This window comes from Pteropus vampyrus, unplaced genomic scaffold (assembly GCF_000151845.1).
Source record: "Pteropus vampyrus isolate Shadow unplaced genomic scaffold, Pvam_2.0 Scaffold197, whole genome shotgun sequence".
NCBI classification, from domain to species: Eukaryota; Metazoa; Chordata; class Mammalia; order Chiroptera; family Pteropodidae; genus Pteropus; species Pteropus vampyrus.
The window spans coordinates 2370936-2381842 of record NW_011888978.1 but is presented as its reverse complement, the minus strand read 5'-3'; the positions used below and the strand labels follow the sequence as shown (position 1 = coordinate 2381842).

At 52.2% G+C, this 10907-nt stretch overlaps 1 protein-coding gene across 2 annotated transcripts in view; it reads left to right on the top strand.

Moving 5' to 3' along the window:
- Window positions 1-8566, top strand: part of RASGEF1C (RasGEF domain family member 1C) — a 29173-nt gene extending 20607 nt beyond the window's left edge. For both annotated transcript variants that reach the window (XM_011371983.1, XM_011371984.1), the window contains 4 exons: window positions 2279-2374; window positions 4301-4424; window positions 7961-8033; window positions 8510-8566. In XM_011371983.1, the coding sequence (XP_011370285.1) occupies window positions 2279-2374; window positions 4301-4424; window positions 7961-8033; window positions 8510-8534 (318 nt within the window). In that variant the 3' untranslated portion in view covers window positions 8535-8566. The remainder of the gene's footprint in view (window positions 1-2278; window positions 2375-4300; window positions 4425-7960; window positions 8034-8509) is intronic.
- Window positions 8567-10907: the final 2341 nt, after the last annotated feature.

Below are 10907 nucleotides of genomic sequence, written 5' to 3'. Positions count from 1 at the left end.
TGCCCCTGTCTTTGTCACCAGCCCACACTACACAGACTTCTCTGGGTGACCTCCAGGCTGAGCTGGGTTCTGATGGAACTGCTCAGCTCCAGAAAGCAAGGGCAGTGGGTTTAGTGTCACCCCGTGGGGCAGGGAGACCAGCCAGAACAAAAGCCCTAGAGGGTGGGCCTGGACCCACAGGGACAGGCAGAAGTGGTGAAAAGTGCTTGTATGTGGAAAATGCTACTGCCCTGAGGACCAACTCCAATGCCCCCTGCCTCCAGGAAGCCTGCACCAGGCCCCTGAGGAGTCATGTCTGTCCTCAGCGTCCCACTGCCCTTAATCCACTCCCTGTCCCAGCGCTTCTTCCCATTCCAACCCAATTCAGCCCTCGCGCTCCGACACAGGCCTGGGACTCAGCGACAGTGTTGGGGCATGGAGGAGATGGACTGGCTCGGTAAGGAAGCAGGAATGGCAGAGGTTCTGGGGCTGAGCCACCTAGGCCCTAGGCCTGCCTCTGTTCCTTACCGCTTGCTGTGTGAGCTCCTGAGAGTTACTTACCCTCTCTGGGTCTCAGCTTCCTCCTCTGTAAGGCAATAAGAGCCCTGCTTCACTAGACTGTGGTGAGCATAAAACGCTATCTTGTGCACATACGGCTCTGCTCAGTGAAACATTCAGGCCCACCACTGGTGGCCCCATGACAAAGGTGTAAACAGAGGGCCCTTTGGGAGCCTAAAGGCAGCAAAGCCTCCTTCACTCTATAGTTGTTCCCATGACTGTCTCCTGGTACACTGAGGTCAGAGGTGAATGTGTCTGACACACCTTCACTGTTCCTCAAGCCCTGGCACCTGATGCAGGAAAGAACTGAGCAAATACTGTGGAATTTACATCATTCCAGGGTGACCAGTTCCCTGGGATGCCCCAGTTTTAGAACCAAAAGCTCTGCATCCCAGAAAACCCTTCTGTCCCCGCCAAAATAGGCGGTTGGTCTTCCTGCTAAATCTGGCTCTGGTCCTGGCCCTGGTGGTCACTAGCCGGCCATAGCCCTGCCACTCCATAGGCCTCAGTTTCCTCATCTGCTCTGCCCAGTTGAGCCATCCATACTTCTGTGCTATGCAGAGTGGTCAGAGCCCAGGTCCTCGCCTCAAAGCGCCTGTCATCTTGCATAGGAGGTGACCTTGGCATTCCCTGAGCCAGAAATGTCAGTGTCTGGTGCCCAGTTCCAAGGGTGATAGGCTGGGCTGGCAGAGAGGGTAAGTTAGCACCCTGCGGCTGATGTTACAAAGCACACAGCTGGGCAGCTTAGAACAGAAATGTGTCCTCTCCCAGTGCAGGAGGCCATAATCAGGGTGGACAGGGCCACACTGCCTCCAGAGTCTCTATGGGAAGGTCCTCCTGGCCTCTTGCAGCTTCAAGTGGCCTCAGGATTTCCTCGGCCAGTGGCCATATCGCTCCTATCTCTGTCTCAGTCTTCATGTGGCCATCTTTCCTGCGTGTGTCCAAATGTCCCTCTCTTTACAAGGACACCGATCACTGGATTAAAACCCAGCATATCCAGTATGACTTCATCTTAACTTCATTCTATCTGAAAAGATTATCTCCAGATAAGGTCCCATTCACAGGCACCAGGGTTTAGGACATCAGTACATCTTTTGAGGGGGGACACAGTTCAACCCTCAATAGCAGGGTAGAGCCAGCTAGTTCCCCTGGGTGTCTGAGCTGTCAGCAGTAAACTCAATTCTCTAGGGGTCGACAGGGCAGGGAGAGACAAGCAAGACATCTGACAGAGAAGCACAGAGACCCCCCTATTCGCAGGCTGACCTTCAGGGACCAAAAGGTTGTGCGCTGGGCCTCACCATAGTGCAGCAGGCTCAGAGCTATAGCATCAGCAAAGACATAGAATAGCAAATTGGTAAATAAGTATTAAAAATGAGGCCACAAACTTTCACAGGAGTTGATGCCCATTCCATACGGATTAAACATGTGCTCAGTCTGCGCCGGTCCTCCCAGTGGGAGACGAAAGAAATGTTCAAGGAGCATTGGGACTTCCACCCAGCCCCACCATGGACCCAAATGGCACCGTATACAGTAGGAGCTCAGTCAGCACTGGGACCTGACAAGGCCTAGGAGGAAACAGTCTGGCCCCATGGGGCACACTAAGTAACCTGTACCCCGTGCATCCCAAGGCCAATGCTAAGGCCAGCCAGCTGTGCCCAGGAAGTCTCTCTCACTGATGCATGTGAGGTCCTTGGGGCAGGTGGCTGCTGGCAAGGGCTGATCCACACCTTGTCCCTTCCAGATCGTCATTCCCTTCTTCAGCTTGCTCATCAAAGACATCTACTTCCTGAACGAGGGCTGTGCCAACCGCCTCCCCAATGGACACATCAACTTTGAGGTAGGGTCCAGGGTCCGGGGCTGTGCCACCAAGTTAGACAGGATGTAAGAGCTCCCAGAGCAGGAACGCTGGCCTGGACAGCTGGACTAATGGGGACCCCAAGACAGAGTTTGCGACCAATGTCAGAGCAGGTTGATGAGGGTCTATGCACCCCACATCTTCCACAGGAGGAGTCAGGTTCATGCAGCCATCGGTCCCCACTCCAGGCAGGCCTTGTGCCTAGCATGGGTGAACCAGAATCATTTTCAGCCCCTGAGGAGCACCAGGCTGGTGAGAAAGCCCCACAGACCCATAGTGACAGCTGGTGAGGTGATGTGACAGGCTGCACAGGGGCACAGTGCACAGGGGTCAGGGAGGCCTACCCAAGGGGGAGGCCTGAACAACAAGTGGAAGTAACCAGACAGAGGGCAACATGGGCACAAGGGAAGAAAGACTTCTCCCTCAGCAGACGCTCACCAGTGTCAGCTCAAGTGTCCCCCTCCTCCAAGAAGCCCTCTAGATCTTCCAGGCGGAGGGAGGCCAGTGAAAAATGGGCTGGGCATCCCTCGGCACAGTACTCCAGTCCCCGCACTCCTCAAAAGCTGTTCCAGGCTGTTCCATTCCATCTCACAACCCCCGACACGGGCCCACCAAGCACATGTGGCTCAAAGTAGCTGGTAGGCTAGGCATGGTGAGGGCCGGGGCCCGGAAGCCCTGATAGCATGGGACAGTGACAGCAGGTGGTCACTAAGTCAGACAGATCATGCCATGCAGCAGTGGCACCCCCAATCCACAGGAAAGAGGGGGCTCTTCTACCTTGGGAAGGCCAACCTATCCTAGTGCTGGCCCCACCCAGCCTCCAACTCCAAGAGCAATCAGCCCTGGGCCAGCTCCTTGCTCAGTCTGAGCCTAGGTCTGTCTATGAAAGGGGGCTTCTTCCGCAGCCTTACAGAGGGGCTAGGAGGATGTGCTGTTAGGCCCACCAGGGGCTCTGCAGGTGTCACCTGATGACTGGGCCCACTGCAGGCGCCTGGGCCATTCAGCCTCACGCGAACACCCCAGTGACCTTCACATGCCTCTCACCGACCTGATTACCCCTGAAGGCCAGCAGAGCTGGGGGAAGTCCAGTGTAGCAGATAACCTGAGCCCTGCACCCCAGGGGCAGTTCCGGGCCGGAGGTGACATGGAAGAAGCCAGGCTTGGGCGAGGCTGCAGGGCCCTGGGGCCTGGGAGCGCCCTCTTCTGGCAACTCCGTCACACACCAGGGCGGGAACCCTGTCTTTTGCCTTCTTGGTCTTCAGAGCTGAGGCTGGGAGTGGAGAGGCAAGACTGCAAGGTGCTCACCGGTGCCCGGATTTAGGATGCAGGCAATGGGGGCGAAGCCAGCGAGGGCTGGTCAAATAAAGCCAGGAGTGGGGCTTTCACCCATTCATAACTTGGTACTGCTATTTATTTAAAATTCTTCTTTAAGTTAGTACCTTTTTAAAATTTAAATAAGCATATTTATATTTTACTTAAATGAAATTCTTCTTCAATGAATTTACCTTAATTTTATTTAAATACATTTATCGAAATTTACTTGCATATTCTTTAAATAAACAAACTTGCCAAAAGTTGGGATAACCACAAAAATAAATAGAAACTAAAGTAAGGTCCACCTCTAGCTAGAGGCACTGCCTGCTGCGGCCATGGCCGAGCCTCCCTGTCCCCACAACATGGGGGCTGATGAGCCCTAGGTGACAAGTACAGCTGATTCCTTGGAGGAGATAAAGAGATGTGACAAACACCCAGGTTTCTCGATGGGTGATACTGTCATTTACTGCCCAGTGTTCCACCTTGTCCACCCCAGAGGCTACGAAAAAGGCCTTTCCAGGGCTAGCCCCACTCTCACAGGTGACGTCCAGGCCCTGGGAATGCATCCATCTTGTGTCTCTATGACCCTGGCAGAAATTTCTGGAGCTGGCCAAGCAGGTTGGAGAGTTTATCACATGGAAACAAGTGGAATGTCCCTTCGAGCAAGACCCCAGCATCACCCACTACCTGTACACGGCTCCCATCTTCAGTGAGGACGGTAAGGTAGCTCCAGGCATCACTGGCCCCCAGGCCACAGGACTCTTACATGGCCTTTTAGTCACATCGCCATTCGGGGCCCCTGCTCTGAGCAGGACGCACCATGCCCATATTTGCTGGCTCAGGGAGGGAGCAGATGAGGCTGCATCTCTCCGCCAGTCAGTTGCCACCCCCAGAACACTGGACGGGGCCTGAGGCATCGCAGGTTGGACCCATTCCCCCAGGGCCAGGCTTCCCCGGACACAGCTTGGAAGCTGTTGGGCATCATAAATCTGAACCACCTTCTGTCTGACCCCACTTTACTCTTCAGAAAAGTGAGGGTGATGGTAAGAGCCACCTTTCCAGGGCTCACATGGGGATGTCCTTTCAGCTGGTATGTGTGCGTGAGAGTGTGTGCATGTGTGTGTAATACACACCAACATCAGACAAGATATCACCGGAGTACTGTAAATGTCTGTCCCCTACAGAAAATCTGCATTCTCACCTGGTCATTTGTCAGATATAACAGACTTGCTCATGAATTTTCTAAGAGAACAAATACCAGGAGCCCCTCTTCCAAGAAGAGAAAGTGCTGGCAAAGCAAGTGATCCTCTGGGCCTGAGTTGCCCCTTGCTGTGGGGAAGTGTAGCCCCATGGTTAGCTGCTCCCTGGATCCAGGACCCTCAAAGCATGCCGGGAAACTCTCACTCAGCACAGAGGAGGACCTGCTTCTCATCATGGCGAGCGTTTCACAGAGGGACCACACTCTGGCGCCGGAGAACACATTCTACCCAAAACAAAAATAGGGGAAGGATTTTGTAATGATTTTGCTTTTTAATTGTTAATACTTTCAACTTTGCCACTTTATTTTTTATATTTTAGAGCTAGTAACTTTTTGGAGGGAGTCTAATACAACTAGTATCGACTAAGTGTAGTCCTATGGGCTTTCCCGGTGCCAGTTTGAATAATTCTCACTGTGGCCCTGAGAAGTAGGCTTAACAGTATGTGGAGTTCTTCCCTGCATCAAGAAGCTCAACAGCCTGATGGATAAACCTGCCTGGGCCGCCCCCGCCATAGCAAGCTGTGTGACCCTTGGCATGTTCCTCACCCTCTCTGAGCCTCCCCTGCTGTATCTACAAAGTGAGAGAGCCTACTTCCCAGGGCCACAGTGAGAATTATTCAAACTGGCACCGGCAAAGCCCATAGGACTACACTTAGTCGATACTAGCTGTATTAGTTTCCTTATTGGTGCTGAAACAAATCCTCACAAACTTGGTGGCCCACAACAACAAATTTATCCTCTTACAGTTATAGAGGTTAAAAGTCCAAAGTCAGTTCCACTGAGCTAAAATCAAGGTTTCAGCAGAGCTGGTTATTTCTAGTGGGGAGAATCATTTCCTGGCCTTTTATGACTTCCAGGGCTGCCTGTGTTGCCGGGCTCCTGGCCCCTTCCTCCACCTCCAAAGCATCACTCCAACCTCTGCTTCCACCATCACATCATCTTCTCTTGAAACTTGCGGTCAAGTTTCCCTCCATCTCCTTCATAGAAGGACACTTGTGATGGCATTTAGGGCCCACCTGGATAATCCAAGATCATCTTCCCATCTCCAGATTCTTGTTTTAATCACACATGAACAGTCCCTTTTTGCCATAGAAGGTAACATGTCTACTGGTTCTGGGGGTTAAGATCTGGATGCCTCTGGGAGCCATTATTCAGCCTACCATATTGGTTATTATGGCGATTGTTGTCATTAGCCAGTAGAAATTGGGCAATAAAATGTGTCATAGGCACATTAGGAGAGGGGCAAAGGAGTCTAAGGGCAGGACGGAGCGTGAGAGAGGGACATTTCATTTAGTCAGCGTTATTTCTAGAGAGCTTGCTATGTTCCAGGTAATGATTTGGCCACGAACATACAGATAAAATCCTGGCCCTTCAGAAACACCCTTAGGGAGGAGCATCTTCCATTTGACCCTCTCTTCTTTTTGTCCCTCTCCTACCCCAAAAAAGTGGAGAAAAGCAAAAGAAGAGACCTAAGATGTATTGAGCCCTAAGTGAGTTACAGCCTCCGAGAGAAGTCCCACCCTATCCTCAGTTCCAGGTCTTCCCTGGCAGGGTCCACCCGGCAATCCATTTAGCCTTGGGGCTCCCTGAAATAAATGAAAACATAAAAAATCTCAGCAAAGAAACAGAAGATATAATGAAGAGCCAAATGGAAATTTTAGAACTGAAAAATACAATAAATGAAATAAAAAACTGAGTGGATGGGCTCAACTGAATAATAGAGAGGACAGAGGAAAGAATCAGTGAGATGGGGGATAGAACAATAGAAATTATACACTCTGAACAATAGAGCCTCAGGGACCTATGGGACTATTAAAAAAAAAAAAAAAAAGATCTAACACTTGTGTTATCAGAATCCAGGAAGGAAGGGATGGGCAGGTAGGGTTGAAAGTACTTGAAGAAATAATGACTGGAAAGTTCCCAGATTTGGAAAAGACATAAATCTACAGATTCAAGAAGCCAAGTAAATCCTAAAGAAGATAAACTCAAAGAAACCCATATGAAGACACACCATAGTCAAACTTTTGGAAACTAAGGAAAAAGAAATAAATCTTAAAAGCAGTGAGAGAGAAATGGCACCTTACCTATAGGGAAAAACAATTCAAATGACATCGGATTCCTCATCAGAAACCGTGATGGCCCAGAGGCAGTGGCACATTTTTCAAGTGCTGAAAGAAAATAATTGTCAACCCAGAATTCTATACCTGGCGAAAATATCTTTCAGGAATTTACTGTAGATAAGTCAAAATGTAAAACCAGACAAAGAGTTTCTTATAAAACTAAAACATGCCACTACTACATGATTCAGCAACTGTACTCCTGGGCATTTATTTATGCCAGAGAAAGGAATACTCATGTTCACACAAAAACCCATGCACTGATGCTTATAGCAGCTTAGTTTGTTGAAGCTGAACCTTAGGAACAACCCAGACACCCTTCAGTGGGTGTGTGGTTAAAAACACTGTGGTACATCCACACCATGAGACACTATAGCGACAAGAAGCAGTGGAGTATTGACACCCTACACCATGGACAAATCTGCAGAGAGTTCCACTGGTGAGCAGAGCCAGTCCCAAAAGATTACATACTGTTCGACTCCATTTATATCACATTCTTGAAATGACAAAATATAGACATAGAGAACAGATTGGTGATTGCCAGGGGTTAAGAAAAGGGTGGAGATGGGCGGGAAGTGGGTGTGGCTATAAAAGGCCACATGAGGAGGTCTTTGTGGTAATGGATGTTCACATCTTGACTGTATTAGTGTCAACATCGAGTGGCAACCCTGTCTTATAGTTTTGCAAATGGTTGCCTTTTGGAGAGACTGGGTAAAGGGTACACGGATCTCTCCATATTTCTTACAACTGTATGTGAATCTGCAATTATCTTTCAACTCCAAGTTTAATTTTAAAACAGAAAGCAGTTCAGACTCTGGGCATAGAACGGATTATTATCATCAACTATAATTGTGTAATTTCACTTCATTTTCTGACTAGGTCTTTATTTGGCTTCGTATGAAAGTGAGAGCCCAGAGAACCACTCAGAAAAAGAGAGGTGGAAAACTCTAAGGTTAGTGTGCATGCCAAGATGGGGTAGGGATGCGGTAGAGGAGGGGTGGGGTGTTTGGGCCAGGACGAGGCCGAGGGACTTCATCAGTACCCCAGCATCAGCCTCCTGAGAGCCCCACTGGCCCCAGAGAAGGCAGGTCAGGCCAGGGTCTTGGGGTTGGGGCAGAACTCAAGGGCTGGGTCGGAGAGGAGGTTCAGACCACAACCCCCCATGACTGGTAGCTGCATCTGCAGTCAATCAAGATGTGTGTCCCAGGGCTTGGAACCCCCAGTTGGCATTCCGATGCAACACACGCCACCTCCTGCTTGTTCAGCCTGTTAACACAATGGGTGGAGGTTACGATGATCTTCAGTGGTGGGCTCTGAACCCTGAGCTGAGAGCATTGCATGACACCCCGCCAGGTGGAAGGCACCTGTTGAGGAAGTGACACTCTAGAAGGAAATGTGACCACAGGCTGGGTCTGTTTAAACCTGCAGGTCCTCTATTTTGGGGAAGACGTGAGGGGCCAGAGGAGGAGGTGGAGGAAGAGGGAGAGAAAGCCCGCAGAAGCCTTCGATCGTAGCCCTGCCTCAGCCGGCCCGCGGGCAGGGAGGCCTGGGCCCTCACTGCTTTGTAAACTGTGACCCCGTGGCCTGGCACCCCCCACAGTGACTGTGCAGCTCAGGAAACTGTTCTTCACCTTTTGTGGGACCCCAGCCCTGGCAGAGCCCAGGACCTTCAGATGTGTGGGTGGCACTTGCCTCTGGGGCCTTGCCTTCAGGACAGTGTGGTCACATTGCTGATCAGTCTGTCCATCCTCAGCAAGGACCGCTCTCACTGGGTGACTCGTGCCATGGAAGCTGACACCCAGTCTGCTACCAGGTGGCCTGGGAGCCTCTGCATCTCCAGCAGGCATTGCAGTGATGGGAGAGGGGCCAGAGCCCACCAGTGGCCCTGCTGTTCTGCAGAGGGACCCTCCCCTGCCTCTTGAGTTGAGTTGGTTTCTGCAGCCCCATGCACCCTCTTTCTGGATCCTGCTGGTATCAGGGGATAGCTCTCTGGTGACAGCCAGGATGTCAGTCAGTAGGACAAATCTGAGTCATGGAATTGACAACATGTACAGTACATTGTAAACTGTAGAGTTGGTATAAACACGTTCGTACACACCCTGCACATCCTCGTCCACATTGCATCGCTCACTGCGGGCTTCTGCCACAACACAGATTTGGGAATGGTGTGGCCTTGGGTCAGGAGGGGCCGTGGGGGATATTTCCATTCCATAGACCCCAGGTCGTGCTGTCAGGCCTAGTGTGTAGTAAGTGCTTGATAAACCTCTAATGAACAGATACCCACAGCCTTGCGAGCAGTGAGACACCTCTCTTATTGGGGGCGTGAGAGGGAAGAGGGAGTGATGAAGCCGGGAGGCGCCCTCAGCCTACCATGAGGCTCCTCCCGCAGGGCCCCCACTCAGCCCCGCATACACTGAGACAAGTTTCTGTGCCAAGAAGCAGACAGGCCACGGAGTTGTGACCAAGTTCCCCAGCCGGAAGTCAGGGAGTGTGAGATGCACCTCATTCCTGATCAAACCCTGCTGGGCAGAGGGTCAAAGGTGGAGAGGTGGTGTTGGAGGTGTACCAACCCACCCTGGCTGTCACCTAGCTACGTCAGGCCCTTCAGAGGCCGGGCCCTGCCCAGTACCATTCTGGCAGCATGGCCCTGGTCCCATCTGAGGGACAGGCAGAGACAGGGCAACCAGCAGCCCTGGTGCCTCCCCCACCTTGGGGAATTCTGCCTAGTGAACCGGGACTTGGGGAGGTCCCACAGGCCCAGCAGCCTGACAGACGTGTGGGAACACTGCATCTAAGGGTTAAGCAGGATCTGTTTTATGCCTGACCAGCCTACCCCTTTCCATCTGAGACCCCAGAGAGGGTGAGTAGTGCAGGGAACAGGCTCCAACAAGCCTAGGTTCCACCCTATCTTACATCCACTCAGCTCCTGACCAGGCCTGGGCGGGGCCCTTGGGCCAAACCCAAGGAGTCCTGGGGGTCCCAGGAACTGGCTAGAAGTACCTCCTCATCCTCCCATCCCCACCCAACACAATTTGGCCTCTGCGAAGTTCAACGGGACCCCTGCATACATCGGCAGGGGCTGTCACTGTCTCCCGGTCACACTGAGCACTGTCTGTCAGAAACAGGGGCAAGTGTCACAGAAGGGGTTAGTGGCCTTGGAGACACATGATGGCAGCTCCAGGGCTCATGTCCTGGGAACTCTGGGAGGCCTGTTCAGGGCCCAGCTCCCGCCAGAGGAGGCTGTCTCCTACCCCAGCCACAGGGAGACAGGACTCTCTGGAAGGGGCTCCCAGCCTACCCCAAGGGCCCAGGCCTTCTTGGTCACTTGGCTCCATCTTATTCCTGAGCGACTCAGTGCAAGAGCCTGTGAGGAAACCCCAGAATGTTGAGTTTGGGGTTGGCAAGTGAGGCCGAAAGGCCCGGGGACAGCTGGTCACGGTGCCCCTTCCTGCCTCAAGCAGTCTGTTACCCTGGCCTAGGATCCCAGCTCTCTCTCCAAGGCCAGCCCCCACATGCCTCCCTCAGCCACACCCCTGCAGCCAAGGCCCAACTCAGTCTTTTCTGTCTCTCCCAGGGATATTGCAGGGCTCCTCCCAGCTGTGAGGAGCACGAGGAAAGGAAGCCAAAGGACGCAGAGCAGGGCCTGCAGCGGAAGCTCTAATGGTTAGACCGGGAAGCAGGTCAAGCTTGTTGGTGCTAACAGAGGGTGTGGCTCGCACTGCTGCCCTCAGGCCTGCAGCCCCAATTCAGAGGAAACACCCCTTCTTGTTTCCTGCTTCTGTGGCCTTGCACATGCTATTCCCACTGCCTGGCATGCTGTCCACCA